Source organism: Urocampus carinirostris, chromosome 1 (assembly GCF_059441175.1).
Source record: "Urocampus carinirostris isolate Australia breed hairy pipefish chromosome 1, RoL_Ucar_1.0, whole genome shotgun sequence".
Lineage (NCBI taxonomy): Eukaryota > Metazoa > Chordata > Actinopteri > Syngnathiformes > Syngnathidae > Urocampus > Urocampus carinirostris.
The window spans coordinates 61637545-61655443 of NC_142349.1; the positions used below are offsets into that span (position 1 = coordinate 61637545).

Here is a 17899-nt window from a genome sequence, read left to right on the forward strand (position 1 = left end):
CTTACACTACACCAATGGAAGACAGAAGGGCCTTGCGCCTAATGCACACTGCCTCCAGAGTGGATGTGGTCTGTTGCAGTTCCATTGCGGGATGCCACAATCTTCCCACAATCTTTCTATTTCTTTCTGCACACTGCATGCAGTCTTTCATAAAGTTTAAGAAATTGCATGAAGCAAACAGGGAGTGAGATATCAAATGAAAAGTTTATCCGGTGTGTGTCAAAATAAAGCCATATATGAAACAAGCCAATTGTATAACTTTACAATAGTAGGAACTTTAAAAGAAAAACCCAAAATCTACTTACTTATGGTATGTGAGTCAAATTCCTTGAATTAATAATATGCCTGTACATGTAGAATGCTATTGTTTAAAGCAGCAAGAAAGCCAGTGCCTTTTGTCAGAGGAGCAAACCATTCAAGCAATAAGAAATCAATGTCATTGGGTAAAGACTCTCCTTTTTAAAAAATACAAAGCTCACGCAAATATAAAGTAATGAGATCTTTAAATTATTTTAACAGCCAGTGAATGTATTTTTATGATATCTGTACTACCTTGTATTTCTCCCCTGTCAGGATGTCCGACATTCCCGAACCTCCGCAGTGTGAGCGGCTTCTGGATTGTCAAACCATCCCAGTGGAGGCAGCACTTGAGGCCACCGAGTACACCGTATGCGCCCTTGACGCAGAGAAACACGCGGGTTCCCTCCACCGCAAAAAGTCCAATACTCATGATAGTGTTGCCATCGAGATGTCCGCACAACCATTGCTGGAGTTGACGCCAATGACTGGTAGTCTTTGACATCCTCAATTTGACTCAAAGATCCTTGCTGCATTAATTTAGACTCCAATTTTCTAACTTGTAGGGAACAGTAAAGAACTGGAAGCCTACCATGCTGAACAGAAAGACAAGGAAGACGACACAGAGGAAGAAGAACCTCCTATTTCTCCCAAACCAGTTGCTCCAGGCAGCATGTTCATCTTCAAAGCCTCCAATCCGTAAGATAATGAAAAATTATAAAGTGTTTCCTGGATTTTCACAGTAAATCCGTTCCATAACTAGTGCTATTAAGTAGGAGTTATTAAAGTAAAACCTCATGTTTCTCCGTTGATTTCTACGGGACATTTCCGTTTTATTTTCTGCCCCAACGGCGAAATGGTTACAGTGCACATATAGAGGATGAAACCGTTGTTTCCATTCATATGTAGTTTAAGTTTCTGCTTCTGGAAAACCACATACAGAAATGGAGCCTTCTTTTGGAGCGAGAGAAAACAAATACGGTTCTTTGTTGATTTTGGTGAGTGACAAAAATAGAGTCATCGATTATTCAATGTCAAGAGCTAAATGCTGAAATGATGTCACTCATGTATGCCCTCTTATTAGATAGATAGATAGATAGATAGATAGATAGATAGATACTTTATTCATCCCCGAAGTGAAATTCACATTTCCAGCAGCATCCCTGAGCTGAGAACAGTACAATAATAAAGCCAAAAGAATACAATATACAAATACCCAGTGTGACGTGCAAATGCCCACTGTAGCGTGTTATATAGAGTAACTAAATAGTGCTACACAGAATACATATTGCAGTAAGATTCGGTAATATCCAATGTAGGTGGTGTGGTTTAATGTGGGCCTTTACTCTGCCGGGTGGAGTTAAAGAGCCTCATGGCATGAGGAAGAAAAGATCTCTTCAGTCTGTCCGTAGTACAAGACAGTGACAGCAGTCTGTCGCTGAAACTGCTCTTCTGTCTGGAGATAATGCTGTGTAGTGGATGCGATGGATTGTCCATGATTGACCTCAGCTTTTTCAGTGCTCGTCTCTCAGCTACTGTTGTTAGGCTGTCCAGCTCTTTGCCCACAACAGAGCTCGCTTTTCTTGCCAGTTTATTGAGACGAGAGGCATCCTTCTTATTAGGATTACTTGCAAAAAGCGTGTATAAGAGATTAATTGTTTTCCACTAGTCATTGGAACAATTAATTCAGATTGCTCCAATCAGCACCCTGGAAACAGAAGGCAGTTCTCCGTTTCATTTCAGTCTTTTGCCACTCTTAAAGTTGAGCTCAAATGTAAGCTCTGCTGATTAGTAGAAAAAAATCTGTGGTGCACCAGGGACGTAAAAATCGAACCGCTGTATCGCAAAACACTATTTCTTTTTATAAAGTAAATCACAAGGTTGTTCTTCCAACAGAATCAGAAGGATCTGCCACTACATCGTCAATATACGCTACTTTGAGATGACCATTCTCCTTGTGATTGTGGCGAGCAGCATAGCACTTGCCGCTGAGGACCCCGTGTGCGCCAGTTCAGAAAGAAACAAGGTACAATTCAGTTGTCGAGGTCTTATGCCATTGTGGAGTATGTATGGAGGATACAATTACAGTAGAGGTCATTTTGAACCTGCAATGCCTTCATTAATTGAATCTTTTCAGTTAACTTTACTGACCAGCTCTGTTCCTGAAGCCTTTGTCTTCTTTCTTTTTTTTCAAATCAGGTTCTCCGATATTTTGATTATGTCTTCACCGGGGTGTTCACCTTTGAAATGATAATAAAGGTAGGTTCACAATAACGTCGTCACGGTGATGTAATTCAAATGGCGTATCTTTTTGTGTCTCTATTGAAGATAATCGACCAAGGTCTTATCCTCCACGACGGCTCCTACTTCCGAGACATGTGGAATATCCTAGATTTCATTGTGGTGGTGGGGGCGCTCATTGCCTTTGCTTTGACGTGAGTCACCGCACAAGCACCTGATTCACTGCCAGTCATCAGGGACCCTGCACTGCGGTTATTTATTAAATCCACTGCATTGTATCTCAACGACACAGCACTGGTTCAATTGTATTGTCTCATAGATTTACAGTAATTATTTATGTTTGTCTCATGAAGTAACCGATGACCTTTTTGAACGTTTTTTGCCTTTTGATGTTAATTTCTCTGTTGTGACTTTATAGCTGTGACTCTTCCAGCTCACCGTGTCTCTCTCCTTATGCCCCACCCTCTTTTTCTCTGTTGTTCCCGTGGATTTTGTCTCTGTGGGGGCACCCAGGAATGTGATGGGGTAAACAATTGATTATGTCACACTAAAATTCACCGTTATTTTCTTTATTTGGATTTTTCTTGGTTTGATATTTTTTATTTTTTATTTATCATCAGACTGCAGTTCTTAGTACATATTTACCACTTTATAAAATCCCAATAATCTAACATTATGGGCCATATTTCGATATCGATGAGGTATGCAAAATTGGAGGCATATTTTTTTAAGTCCTAGCACCCTTAAGTGGGAGGATTTGTGAATTTTGATTGGGAAGTTTTTGACCACACTGGTGGTCATGACCGGGATAAGTTTAAACTTTAGTAGACACTCAAAATAAGCACAGAAGACATAAGTTAATTTCAAACTTGCAATTATACATCATTCCCACTCAAATACAAAGTGGGAAGACAATTCAGCCCATAAGTCATGATTTGTCATCAGTTGCCAAGGAAAAAGAGCATGCTCAGCAGATATCAATTTATTTATACTTGCATGGCAACGGTGACCAGCTCAAAGCAGGACCAGCTGTATAAGAAACTCCTGAAATTCCCAGTGTTCAGTATATGTCCGGTGATACCGGCAAAATATAGTCTAACTTTTTTATCATAAAATACATTTATGCTTTCAACCTATTTTAAGACTTGAAACACATGTAGAAATGTGACACCTTCCGTTTCATCAATTTCACATTTATTTCTCAAGAACTATTATTTTTTAAACGTATCCATACATGTATTTTTTATAGTTCTATTCAAATGATCCAGTTATGTTTTAATGAATGTTTTAAAAATCAAGGGAATGATGATTCCATTTAAAAAACACAAAACATGCAGGATATACGTTTTGGTAATTTTATATTGTAGACTGATTTTTTTTGTACAGACACTAGGGATGAATTACGAGAAGATATTTTTTTTTATCCATTTCGAAACATTTTGGTGCATCGATTTGGACAAATACAATCTTTTAATTTTGAGATATTTCAAAATATATAGTTATCTTTTATTAAAGGGATACATCTTCAAACTTTACTTTACAAAAATGGCTAGTTCCTTTTTTATGTGAGTAAAAAAGAAGGGAAAAAAGTAAATGTCACATCTTAGCAGATCTCGTAACATATGAATTCTAATTATAATTCCACTGAGTCAAACAAAAATCTAGTGGTCCTTCTTTCCAATCACCTTTAAATCTTTCAATATACCTATATCGCCGATATACTCTAAAACAATGAACTCTAAAACAATCACTCACATAAAATCATGGAGTGCTTCATTCTTTAAAATGTGTACCCATTTTTTTTCTTCATTAATTATGATCAGCTCATGTTGTTATGGTGCGCTGTTTAAAAAGTTCCCAACTTGAGCCTTATTGTCATGTTTCACCATTCCAAACAGAAACAACAAAGGCCGAGACATCAAAACTATCAAGTCCCTTCGTGTTCTGAGAGTCCTGCGGCCGCTCAAGACCATCAAGAGACTCCCTAAACTCAAAGTAAACATCAACAAGCATGCTCTCCCATGAACATAAATTAACTCGGTCAACCATTCTTTTCTCTGTCTTGTTAGGCCGTGTTTGACTGCGTGGTGACCTCCCTGAAAAACGTCTTCAACATTCTCATCGTCTACCAGCTCTTCATGTTCATTTTTGCCGTAATCGCCGTGCAGCTTTTCAAGGGAAAGTTCTTTTATTGTACAGACGCCTCCATGAATACAGAAAAGGAATGTCAGTAAGTGCTTGGATTCATACAACAAGAAAATCATTGGGAATAGAGCCTGGAACTTGTTTATTGTACTGTGATATATTAAGTTACCATTTTTTAATCTCTTGTGATATTTTCACCTCAGAGGCTACTACATTGACTATAGCCGGGACAAGAAGGAAGTAAAGAGAAGAGAGTGGAAGAGGCACGAATTCCACTACGATAACGTCTGCTGGGCCCTCCTCACTCTCTTCACGGTTTCCACTGGCGAAGGATGGCCGCAGTCAGTATCTTCTACTACACATATCAAATGCAAATGACTTGGAAAAATCTAGTTGTGTTTGTATGACCATCAGGGTGCTGCAACACTCCACTGACGTGACAGAGGAAAGCATGGGGCCGAGTCGAGGGAACCGCATGGAGATGTCGGTTTTCTACATAGTGTACTTTGTGGTCTTTCCCTTCTTCTTCGTCAACATCTTCGTGGCTTTGATCATCATCACCTTCCAAGAGCAGGGTGACAAGATGATTCAGGAATGCAGCCTGGAGAAAAATGAGGTGCTGCCACCTTTTGTCCCTGATTTAAACTTTTAAAAATCCAGACATCACAAGTGTGTTTACTATAGAACTAAGCAGACCATAAACTACTATTATTCACATGCTCTGATTCTGAGACTTGAGTAAGTATACAGGGAAATTATTATAGAAGATTACGTTGGTTTTTGGTGCAAATGAAAACAATGCTAGTTTTTGACACAGAAGAAAAAGACAGTGCTAATTTCCAGCATAAATGAAGATAACACAAACTTATAGTGCAGAGGAAAACCATGCTAGTTTTGGATACAACCGAAAAAAGTCATCGCTTGTTTTAACATGATGCTACTGTGTTTTTCAGCGTAGAACAACATGACTCTTTTGAACAAGACAATTTACAGAGTACAAAAAGACACGTTGTTGTCAGGGTACAGGCAGTTTATGCTAGTTTTCAGTAAAACACTTGCTTTGAGCACAGAAAAAAGGCAATGCTAAAATCTGTTATTTGCACTTGCATCATTTAAATTACACAAAGGAACGCATATATTGTAGTTTTTAAGTTGAAAGCCATCAATCAGTCCAATTCGTATAATAGTCAGTCTTCCGCGCGAACGTTTAGCATAAAAAAGGTATCCACCAATACCCATCTAGTGTACAAAATCTTTCTGTGGGTCTAATTTCACAATGCAGTATTTAAAACTCTATTATATAAGTGCGTCCAATATAGGAAAGGTGAACACAGCTAATGAAACAATCTGTTTTATAGTCAGGGAAATGTGGTTATCATAATTCTAACATCCCCAATACTGATATACCAAGTAGCTGTACATATGGGTTAATAAAATGTTATAGTATATTTGTCCACTAAAACAAGATGAATGTTTTTTTGTTTCTGTTTTTCCTCTAGTTTTTTTTTTTCTTTCTTTTTTCTTTCTTTTAAAATAAACTGGCTGAAATGTGATGGAGGAGGATACTCAATAAACTTTCTTAATTAGTTATTTACCTTGTACATACACCTTAATACCCTAAGTCTAAACTTACCCAGACTGTTGTGGAAACTAATGACACTGTCCCACCTTACTCCGTCCTAAAAAATAATCAACCACATAACTTCCCATTCTCCAGACACACAAGATAAACAGTGCTGTTCAAAATAATAACATTGCATTGTAACTAACCAGAAAATCCCTGGTTTTTACTTTATTCTTTATTGTTACATGCCACACAAGTTGCCAGTCGGGGCAGTAGATTCCCAGAAAACAAACAAGCATGTGTTAAACAAACTGCATTGCTGCAACCAATCTCTGAGTTAATCAGACAAAAAAAAAATTGTGAATCAGTTGTGAATCGGGTTGCGCCTATTTACGATTGATGAAGCCAGGACAGGTTAAACCTGCAAAAATCCTACCTTATTTTGGGAAATACAAAATAGTTTTGAGTTTGTACGGTCAACAGCAGACACTGCTATTCTTTTATCACACCCTTTGAACTGTTTGCCCTATATAAAGCTCAGCGCTCTCTTGCTTGTGTTGTCAGCCCGTCAAACTAACTGCTGCCACATAAGATGTGGGTTCTGACTTGGTCCTCTTTTGCTGTTGGTATTTCAAGTCCAGTATTGTTTCCATTTATTTTTGTCCTGGTTAATTTCGGGTTCCAGTTTCTAATTTTGTCCTGTTTGTCCTGTTTCTCCAGTTTTTGTTCCTGTCTAGTTTCTCCCGTTTATTTTTGTTATCCTGATTCGTTATCGATCTCGTCAGTCTCTGGCTTCCCGCCTTTCCACGCCAGACCAGCTGCCTAACGTGCATGATTCCCCATTTCCCGTAAAATAAAGGCTTGTGTGAGAAGGTCACACGATTGGGTCCTGTTTCCTGTTCTGGTCTCTGACAGAAAAGCAACTATGCAACTTAATATTCTCTATACATTATCAATACACCATCAATATACATTGGGGTGTATCCACAATCCATGCCCCAAAACTTAGATGAATACTAAAGAATTTTTACAGAGTGGCTCAAACCATTTTCTGAGTATGATAAGGTGGGGGAAAAAAAATCCCATTTGGAATACAACTCACCAATGATGAATTCCATTAGATAGTCTAGACAAGGGGTCTGAACCTATGACATGCAAGCCCATAGATGGCTCTTTTATAAGTACATATGGCTCGGAGATGAAATTATATTTCTGCAATTGTTTAATATGTTGTTATTTGCAGGGCTGCTTGTTGCATATGCGAAGCCAAGACAATTCTAACATAGTCAGTGTTTGGTCCAGTATATATTCGACGTAATTTTAATTACAGTTTACAGTCAAGGTGTCACATCAACAGTCCCTATTTTGGCTGTAAACCGCTAAATAATCCTTTATATTAAAGCTCATTAAACAATCTATGTTCATTGTTAAGACACTTAAGTATTAAAAGCCACAGAACAAACTTAAACCAACAAAACATGTTTTACCCAAAAGCTCTAGCTAAGCACCTAGAGCAATTTGATTGGGTGAGCGGTAGGAATGTACTGGACTACACACAGGATGCGCAAACTCTCCTCACCCAGCGCCATCTGCACTGAATGGTAAATAAATTGGTATCCTCGGTTGCAGGATTTTGTGGACATTTTTACGAAACAACTTTGCTTTCATCTTGCTTTGAAACCATTTATTTAGGACAGAATTGGCAGTCAAAATGAGCCTCAACACTCTCAAGGCTGCAGGAGGTAGACAAATTGTAATTGGTATATTTATATTGATACGGGAGACAGGCTCTGCCATTATTATTATTTCATAGATTTGATAAAATCATCAAATGTCACACAGAGATATAAAATGTGCCGAAAAATAGCTTTTGTATAGTGAGCGGATTTGGTGGTTTGGTTGAATTTTACTTAAAATATATGGTGCGGCTTTCTCAAAAAAGGAAAATCTAAATATGTTTGCCGTTATGGCTCTTTGGGTCAAAAAGGTTTCTGACCCCTGAACTAGACCTTTGCTGATGAATTTGTATGATTTTCTTTTCAGAGAGCCTGCATCGACTTCACAATCAGTGCCAAACCCATGACGCGCTATATGCCCCAGAACAGGCAAACCTTCCAGTACAAGTTGTGGCACTTTGTGGCATCGCCTTCTTTCGAATACACCGTGCTGGTGATGATTGCCCTAAACACAGTGGTCCTCATGATGAAGGTCAAACATACTTTACTTATAATATCCCATTCATCAAAATACATGACTATTTTCACATGATGACTATTTTCACAAACGTTATCATCCTCATTGTCGTCGTCTTTGTTTCTTCAGTATCACTCAGCCCCCACAGCTTATGACACGGTCCTGAAGCACCTTAACACCGCCTTCACTGTCCTCTTCTCCCTTGAGTGCATTCTCAAGATCATGGCGTTTGGCCTTGTGGTGAGGAAAGACGTAATGAACCCTTGAATTGCAAAGCACTCACATTAAACAGTGCCCCTATTTGTTTCCTGCAGAATTATTTCCGAGATACCTGGAATATTTTCGACTTCATTACTGTGCTTGGTAGCATCTCTGAGATTGTTGTGGATTTACAGGTGAAACCCAAACTCTCCGAATATGTTCTCTCAGTGAACAAGTAAAGGCAGAGATTAGACTCACTGCTATTCACGTATCTTTTCTAATCCAGTCGATGAACACCATCAATATGAGCTTCCTGAAGCTGTTTCGGACTGCCCGCTTGATCAAGCTGCTGAGGCAGGGTTACACCATTCGCATTCTGCTATGGACCTTCGTGCAGTCTTTTAAGGTCAGAAATGTTTACAAGTCAAAAACTCATCTGCCACTGCAAGGAAAAAAAACATTCTTGCCACAATCGTAGTTCATTTTATCAAAAGTATTCTTATTGTTTTGTCGAAAAATCCGTTTTGAATTTACTTTAGAACATTTTTAAACATTATTTCTACTGAAAATAAGATTAAAGAATTAGCTGTAATTGTTTGTATTTTCTTATATATTCAACATGTTTGATAGTAAAATTAAGTTTTATGATTTGGCGGATGACAGATAAATTTGCTCAATTAAAATATTATTCATCTTATTTTAATAGAAAAAACACTTCCCATTTTTCCTATTTTAGTAAAAAAAAGTGTTTTAAAATGAACAGTTTTTTTACATTTAGTACGTTTTCAGTTTTTAAAGATTAATAATAAATGATTAAAAATAATGTTTTAAATGAGCTAAATTATCAGCCAATGCTTACTGATTCATTCATCCACCCATTCATTTATTTATCTACCTGTCAGTCCGTCTGATTCCATTTATTTTAAGTGATAATATTTATCTTCTTCAAGTGTAACATTGATACTAGTATACTATCGTGTTTTTTGTTTCCCAACAGGCTCTTCCTTATGTTTGCCTGCTCATCGCTATGCTTTTCTTTATTTATGCCATTATCGGAATGCAGGTAAGGAATCCCTTGTGCATGCCTGATATAAATGCTATTGAGGACAAAGTAATTGTACTTTTTCCAGGTATTGTGTTGTGCAGATACCAGCCTTAGTTTTAGGTATTGGTACTGGTGATGGTGCCTTATGCCAATATCAGCTGCTCTCTAATGGCCATTTTACAACGGTGGAGTAGAAAATAGAGGACGATTTGAGTTTTACAGGTGTTGTTTTCTTAAACTTAAAGTGTCTTTGAAGGAAGACAATCCTATGTACCGGTGATAGCCATAATCATGACTACTTAAAGCCCAGTGTGTAATATTTGACTACTAAATGACACTGTATTGTCTAACTCGAACAAAAAACAGTTTTAAGAGCACAGCATAGTAGCAAGATGACCGACAACCACGGCAGCGATTTCTAGGTAGGGATTCCATTATGTAAAAGAAATACAAATTTCTCGACCTTTGATTTTTATTCTTTTAATAAAATTAACATTGGTATGATTGTTCATGTATTTTGCCTAGTATTCAAATCAATGTTAACAATTATTTTACTACGAGGAGGGCACTAAATATTAAACGCTGTCCCTTTAAGAGCTATATATTATATATTGGTATACGTCTAGAAAGGAAAAGGAGTCTTGAAAGTTATAATTAAGAACGCCTAATAAAATCTGGGTGGCAAAAATCAATCCGCAACAGTTAGTGTCCCCTTTTTTTCAGGTGTTTGGAAACATCAAGCTGAATGACGAGAGCCACATCAATCAGCACAACAACTTTAAGACCTTTTTCGGCGCTCTCATGCTGCTTTTTAGGTGGGCCTCAAGCAGAGTCGGCTCATTTTCTATGTTTGCTGCATGTGATGCTTGATTTCATGCAAATGAGCTGCTCGCTATTGTGTATACTTATCAGGAGCGCAACAGGAGAGTCCTGGCAGGAGATCATGCTTTCCTGTCTGTCAGGTCAGGAGTGTGAACCTGACCCGTCCATCGCTCCTTTCACTTTGTCGCCGGACCACGAGGGAGGCTGCGGGACAGACTTTGCTTACTGTTACTTTGTGTCTTTCATCTTCTTTAGCTCTTTTCTGGTGAGGCACCATACGAGGATGATAATTATGCTTTCGGGTTTTAATGTATTCTTTATCACTTGCAGATGTTAAATCTCTTTGTGGCTGTCATAATGGATAATTTTGAGTACCTGACCCGAGATTCATCCATTCTGGGACCGCATCACCTGGATGAGTTTGTTAGAATTTGGGGAGAATATGATCGCCTGGCATGGTGAGATTATGAATTTATTTGGAGTCATCAGTAATTCAGCCAGAAATCAAAAAGAAGAAGAATAGAAACTTGCTCTTTCATGCAATTTAGGGAGAAACGCTTTATTGGCATTTATGAGTATTTCTTTAAACTACTGCGGCAGATCTGTCAACATTATGAGGGACTCTTCTCACCTGGCCACTGCCTCTTTGACATGTTGCCCTCTGGTAGGCACTACAGGTCTCTTAAAACAAGGAAAAACTGACTCAGACACTTTCTTCCTCAGGGCCATCACCCTGCTAAAAAGTCAAAATATGTATTTTAGGATTTATCCTGGAATTTACGTCACTGCTAATGTTATTGCACTACTTTTCATTGCACAATTGTTACAATGCACTATTCTTTCATTCCACTATTATTATAACTCAGGCTAGTCTCTTAGCACTACATTGTAACTCTTTTCGCTTATTTATTGTGACTGTCTTTTATCTTATGTCTCCTTTTAAAGTGATTATTTCTGTGTTTACTCTGGAGTGCCATGCCTACACAATATCCTGCGACTTATCCTCTTTGTATGCAGGGCAGGTTCGATTTTCCGACCAATTGCGTTTTTTGGGCTGACTATTCCCTCACCTAAGCAGCACAAATTCCCACTCATAATGTTATCACTCTTATAAAACAATTATGATTATCAATTCAACATGTGATTTTTTTTTTTTTTTACTTTTTTTTTGTGTGTGCATGTTTTACAACAGAAACATCTCTTAAATGTAGACATTTGGAAAACACTTATCTCCATTCTTTCTTTTTCTTTGCATTTTTTTACAATGTAAATATCGCATCAATAAGGATAAAAATAGTTATACATGTTTTTCACCTGACAGTGACGATATAAATACCTAAACTGTTATACTTTATTAGGTTTTAGATATTCATATTTATATTTTTCATTAAAAAAATAAATAATAAAAATTTCATATTTCAGGGATAGGATTTATTTATTCATTGATTTATAGATTTATTCATTAGTTTAACATATACATTATGTAAAGATCAGAAAATACTGTATATACTTATAAAAGTTAAATAAAATTGAGAACACTTTTAGCTTTTCTCTAATTTATATAGTTATAGTATTTTGTTATTGTTTTTTTTCATTTATTTTTTACTGTACTGCATATTTTGTTTTAAGATCATACACATCTATTTCACATCCATCCATCCATTATCTGCACCGCTTATCCTCAGTAGGGTCGCGGGGGTGCTGGAGCCCATCCCAGCTATCTTAGGGCAGTGGGCAGAGGACACCCTGAACTGGTTGCCAGCCAGTCACAGGGCACAAAGAGACAGACAACTCGCTCCCTCATTCACACCTAGGGACAATTCGGACCGACCAATTAACCTGACATGCATGTTTTTGGAATGTGGGAGGAAACCAGAGTGCCCGGAGGAAACCCACGCAAGCACAAGGAAAACATGCTAACTCCACACAGGAGGTTCGATCACATGACCTCAGAACTGTGCCGCATACGCGCTAACCACTGCCGTGCCGTGCTGCCTATTTCACATCCAATATATTTAAATCCAAAATAGTTTTAACAACATATAAAATGTTAATTTTTGTCTAACATAGGGCAGCAGACGCATAGCAGAATGAATAGTTTTCAAACCAAAGTGACAGTGAAAGATTGAATCAACATCAGTGAACATAAACTTTTCCGTTTGTGTTTCTGTTCCCCTTCCTTCTTCTTGTACTACAAAGTGGACGCATCCACTACACGGCCATGTATGAGATGTTAACCCACATGTCCCCACCACTAGGCCTTGGCAAAAAATGCCCTGCCAAGATTGCCTACAAGGTAACAAGAGGAAGAAAAGCAAGCTCTTAATGAGAGATTGTAAAGTGTTAGAGGAAAATGCCCCGTCACTCTTTTTTGTGTTATAGAGGCTGGTGTTGATGAACATGCCAGTGGATGAAGACATGACGGTGCATTTCACCTCGACGCTCATGTCGCTTATACGCACCGCACTGGACATCAAGATAGCCAGAGGTGAGGGTCTGATCCATGCGCTCTAAAAGCAGCCAGCTGAAAAGCAACCCTTATTGGGTTGAAAGTGGACTGATACAACCTCGCAAAATGGGTTGAAGTGTTTGAGACAATCCTACAAATTTGGTTTTCCCAAAAAATAAAAATGGATTGATATTTTCTCAATTAGGTATTTTCTTTAAAAACAAAACAAAACTCTCCAAAATCGGGCCTTTTTGGTTTAAAGAAATGGAAAATGATAAGAAAAAAAAAAAAACCTTGGAAAAATTGTGCCAGGGTGTACAAAACCAGCTTACATAAATTGTGTAATGTTGTAAAATAAGTCCAGAAATTGGTTGAACTGTACAAAACAATACTCAAAATATTGCATTATGTTTCATAAAACAACCGCTCCTTCCTCCAATCAATAATAACTTGACCATTTTTGTTCAAACAACTCAAGAGATTTGCATTGATCATACATTACGAAACATAAAGTTTACGTGGGGTATCTGCCCAATTTGGGTCAGTTTTTGATGAGTGTTCTAAGAGTTGATATGACGCCCCATTCAGTATTAAGTACAGTATATCCTTTCAACCGTGTGCCTCACAGGCGGAGAAGATCGTATTGCATTGGATGCTGAACTTCAAAAGGAGATTAGCATCATCTGGCCTTACCTGCCGCAGAAGAACTTGGACCTCCTTGTGCCCATCAATAAAGGTTGGGCCTCGGTGGTAAATAGCGTATCAACATTGGCACTAGTATTCACGTATGTTGTGTTTGTAGACACGGACATGACGGTAGGGAAGATTTACGCCTCCATGATGATCATGGACTACTTCAAGCAAAACAAAGCAAAGAAATTGCGGCAACAGCTGGAAGCACAGGTCGAACCAATACAATTTCAATTTACCTTCACTTCAAAATAACACAGAAGTAATCATATACTTTCTGTAATCAGAAAAGTAACCTAATTTTCAAGCGTCTGGACGCATCGACCCTGCCTGAGGACATCCTGTCCAACACGCAACCTCTGCCCATGATGGCCCTCAGCGCTGGATCGGCTTTGTCAGTTTTGATTCTACTTTACTTCCAAGCTTTATGTTTTTTAATGGGTTGACCCAGTTTGTTGATTTCTCATCCCAATACAGGACACGAGGGGGGTTTGTGGCTTTGAGTCCAATTTCCCCACAGGAGCTCTTTTTGCAGTCTATGAGCTCAGACACGGATGCCAGTCAGCAACAGAACCTGGTGAGAAAAGAGCAAACATGGATTCTTATACTTAAAGAACACATATCCATGTTTTTAAACCCTCCCACGCTAAACTGTAGAAATGAATAGTTTTTTTTTACGTTTGGCGCAATTGCAATGCCTTTTCTTATCAAATAAAATTTTGTAAATTTGAGATTATCTTAGAATTTTTGGGGGGTTGTTTTGACAGGCCGAGCCTTCTGGGGGATCAATAAAGCGCTCCGCCTCCACTGCATCAGACCAAGAGGTCAACGGACTTTGGCAAGAAGAGAAAAGTCCCGAGCGTTTTTATCGACCCCGTCACAAAAGCTACAAGGCTGCAGGTCTGTCACCAAGTCACATTTCCACCATTTATTTACTCCACAAATTTGCAGTTGAATATGCCATAGTCTTTATAACTTACAAGAACTACCACTCACATTTATTTTACCTTCAGGCTGTCATATGGCTACTCATTAGTTTTAAAGCCAGGGTTTTAGTTTGAACCAGCTATTAAAACCAATGTTAAAGGTTCAAAGTAAGTTTCTAATCAAAATGACACAGAATGGCCCAGCGTTGCCAGGCATTCTCCTTGGGCGAGGTTGTTGGGAATGTAAGTGTGCCCAATCGAAAGTGCCCCTTCCTGAAAAAGAGCTGGAATTCCGGTCACTAATCGTTCATCCGAAAAGGACCCGGCGTAACTAACTTGCAAGCAGAATACCCCGCCAGCTTCGACGACCTTGTAACAGCTTGCAGAGGTACAGCTTCCGACTCTGCTGTGAAAGAAGTGGCGCCCGGACCGAATGGCTTTGGAAAAAAAAAGACACCCCGCCTCACCAGATCTCACCCCCAATAAGTGACACTTATACGCGAACCAGCTCAGTCCCATGGCCAATAGGAACACACACGTTTCAGCAAACCATGGCCCCCAATGTCTGGGCACCTGTTATGAGGCGGCAATAGCTCAGGAGGTAGAGCGCTCGTCTTGGGATCAAGGGATCCCAGTTCGAATCCCGGCTCGTCCGTGTTACATGTCGAAGTGTCCTTGGGTAAGACACTGAACCCCTAATACCCCCAATAAGCAGGTTAGCGCCTTACATGGCTGCAAGGCCGCTTTTGGGAAATGTGGAGCACATTGTAAAGCGCTTTGGGAAGTCATTGACTTGAAAAGCGCTATATAAAATGCAGATCATTTCATTTCATGATTTGAATAGTAGAAGTAGCCAAATGGGCCAGGCACCCAAGAAATAGACTCGGACCAGGATGTCATAGGGCAGGATATATTGAAATAATGATATCAACTGTAAGCATGGATGAGGAAACCAAAGTCTGACGGAAGTCTTCTGGGATCTGACGAAGGGGTTGGTGGATGTCGGGCGAACGTGGGGGTGGAGACACTGGTCTTCGTCAAGGAAGGAGTCAAGGAGCAAGAGGAGGGGCAAGACATTCAGGCAAAATTAGGAGATGAAATCAAGAATACAAAAGTGACGGGTCAAATGTGGATTGGCTTCAATTTACCACAAATGATCAACTTTCAAGCACCGGTCGCTTGTCTCCAGCAGCTTTTGAAAGCTGCAGTCTTGATTGGAAGAGGCTACTGCTTTGTTGACTGTGATCCTTCCCATCTTGGCAGGCTGAGGTTAAAGGCTGGCCCAGCAGTCAGGAGGAGGAACATGGACCCCTGTCTTGACAGGGGCGTGGCATAACACCACGTTTTTCCATTTTGTTGGTTTTTATTGGGTTGGCCTTAACACAAAACCTAGCTCAAGACACTCGCGGTGTCAGAACCAGAACAGATACAGGACCCAATCGCGTGACATTTTCACACAAGCCTTTATTTTACGGGGATTGGGGAGTCATGCACGTTAGGCGGCCGGTCTGGCGTGGAAAGACGGGAAGCCAGAGACCGACGAGATCAATAACGAATCAAGATAACAAAAATAAACAGGAGAAACTAGACGGAGAAAACTGGAGAAAATAACAAACAGGACAAAAACAGATAGAAACAAAACCGGAACCCGAAATTAAACAGGACAAAAATAAAGGGGAACAACACCGGACTGAAGATAGCAACAGGAAACCAGGACCGAGTCAGAACCCACGTCTTGTGGGCCAAAAGTTTGTTTGACGGGCTGACAAAACAGCAAGAGAGCGCTGAGTTCAATATAGAAAGCAATCCAATCCCTCAACGAGCTGCAGCTGGCGTCTCACGGGCGGGGCCAATTTGGCACCATGGCAACCATGACACAACCGGGCGGGGCCAATTGGCCTTCATGGCAACCATGACACACACGGGCGGGGCCAATTGGGCACCATGGCAACCGTGACACACACGGGCGCCGCCAATTTGGCGTCATGGCAACCATGACATGCAGAGGCTTAGAGAAAAACTGGATCAATTTTCACAAAAATGGGGTCAGCCGTTTTGGAGCCTATAAGCCTCATACAAACATACACACGCACACATACACACAATTGGGATTTATGAATAGATTTAGATTAGATTGGGTCACAATCATGTGGTGAAATTATTGATTGGCAAGGCAATATTTTAAAAGTATTAAAAATATAAATGTCAAGATTCATTATAACATAAAAAGTGTCCCTCTGCTACTTTGCTGTTTAGTTTTGCAGATTCACTCCGATTCAGATTTCCATTTATGACATCTGTAAACCAGTTCAAGATACGATAAGTAATTTATTCTTAAAATTAACATTTAGACCGTCTTCCCTTCTCTGTTCGACAAGTGTCTCGGTCAGAGCCCTGGCAGCAAGGCGAGCGGAACCGAGGCCGGTCCAAGGAACGTTGTCACCTTCTTTCTCCGGACGCATCCCGCTGCAACTCAGAGGAGCTGCAACCTTCGCGTGCCTCCAGCGCGGAAAGGACACGTCCTCGAGACAAACGGGTACAAAACATTGAGTACTTTTGGCACGAAGAAAAATCCCGCATTGCTTTTGAACTCAAATTCTAGGTTAGGCATGTGGTGAAAATCAATACGACGTTTAACTGTAGAGTGCCGTCTTGGCCATAATTCAGGATTGGCTCTCACACTTCTAACTGAAATGCTCTCATACATAAGAGCGAAAGGAAACGCATGTAAAAAAAGCGTACACACTAGTCGTCAAATGCCTTCAGACACAATGGTCAAACGTTTGTCTTCGGAAACATGCTCACTTATGGTGTCCGAAAGGGTCTCATAAACCTATGTAAAAACTTAACTCGTGTACTGGTCAAATGCTCTCATACACACTGCTCAAACATTTGTGTTCATAAGCCAAATTAAACATGTTCACTTACAGTATTGAAATGGTCTCATAAACACATGTCAAAAGCTTACACACTCCCTGGTCAGATACTCTCACTCACTTGAGTGAGACACGTTCATTCACATTACCAAGCTGCCGGGTGAAGTAAACACAAAAACACATTGCAAATGCTTTCACGCACTCTGGTGAAAGGTTTTACTTTTCTTTATGATCTTGATAAGGGTTTATTAGACCATTTCAGTACTGTAAGTAGGCGTGTTTGATTTTATTTCATGAAGAAAAATGTTTGACTCGCGTGAAGCCCTTTGAGCCAATAGATTGCCACTCAAAAAACATTCAATGAGATGGGGACCTGCATTAGAAGAATTCCAGCATTCACATCAATTTAACACATACAGGTACAACCAAATATTTATTTGTAAAACATGA

General features: G+C 39.5%; 1 protein-coding gene across 2 annotated transcripts in view; it reads left to right on the forward strand.

The window, feature by feature from the left end:
* Nucleotides 1-17899, forward strand: part of cacna1eb (calcium voltage-gated channel subunit alpha1 Eb) — a 104296-nt gene that overhangs the window by 80708 nt on the left and 5689 nt on the right. For both annotated transcript variants that reach the window (XM_088347515.1, XM_088347508.1), the window contains 25 exons: nucleotides 574-788; nucleotides 864-996; nucleotides 2194-2323; nucleotides 2497-2556; nucleotides 2626-2732; nucleotides 4437-4533; nucleotides 4608-4768; nucleotides 4887-5024; nucleotides 5098-5299; nucleotides 8291-8455; nucleotides 8570-8680; nucleotides 8755-8835; nucleotides 8928-9047; nucleotides 9639-9704; nucleotides 10410-10501; nucleotides 10599-10773; nucleotides 10839-10966; nucleotides 12708-12804; nucleotides 12891-12996; nucleotides 13586-13693; nucleotides 13760-13860; nucleotides 13935-14041; nucleotides 14125-14224; nucleotides 14415-14547; nucleotides 16952-17109. In XM_088347515.1, the coding sequence (XP_088203641.1) occupies nucleotides 574-788; nucleotides 864-996; nucleotides 2194-2323; nucleotides 2497-2556; nucleotides 2626-2732; nucleotides 4437-4533; nucleotides 4608-4768; nucleotides 4887-5024; nucleotides 5098-5299; nucleotides 8291-8455; nucleotides 8570-8680; nucleotides 8755-8835; nucleotides 8928-9047; nucleotides 9639-9704; nucleotides 10410-10501; nucleotides 10599-10773; nucleotides 10839-10966; nucleotides 12708-12804; nucleotides 12891-12996; nucleotides 13586-13693; nucleotides 13760-13860; nucleotides 13935-14041; nucleotides 14125-14224; nucleotides 14415-14547; nucleotides 16952-17109 (3091 nt within the window). The remainder of the gene's footprint in view (nucleotides 1-573; nucleotides 789-863; nucleotides 997-2193; nucleotides 2324-2496; nucleotides 2557-2625; nucleotides 2733-4436; nucleotides 4534-4607; nucleotides 4769-4886; nucleotides 5025-5097; nucleotides 5300-8290; nucleotides 8456-8569; nucleotides 8681-8754; nucleotides 8836-8927; nucleotides 9048-9638; nucleotides 9705-10409; nucleotides 10502-10598; nucleotides 10774-10838; nucleotides 10967-12707; nucleotides 12805-12890; nucleotides 12997-13585; nucleotides 13694-13759; nucleotides 13861-13934; nucleotides 14042-14124; nucleotides 14225-14414; nucleotides 14548-16951; nucleotides 17110-17899) is intronic.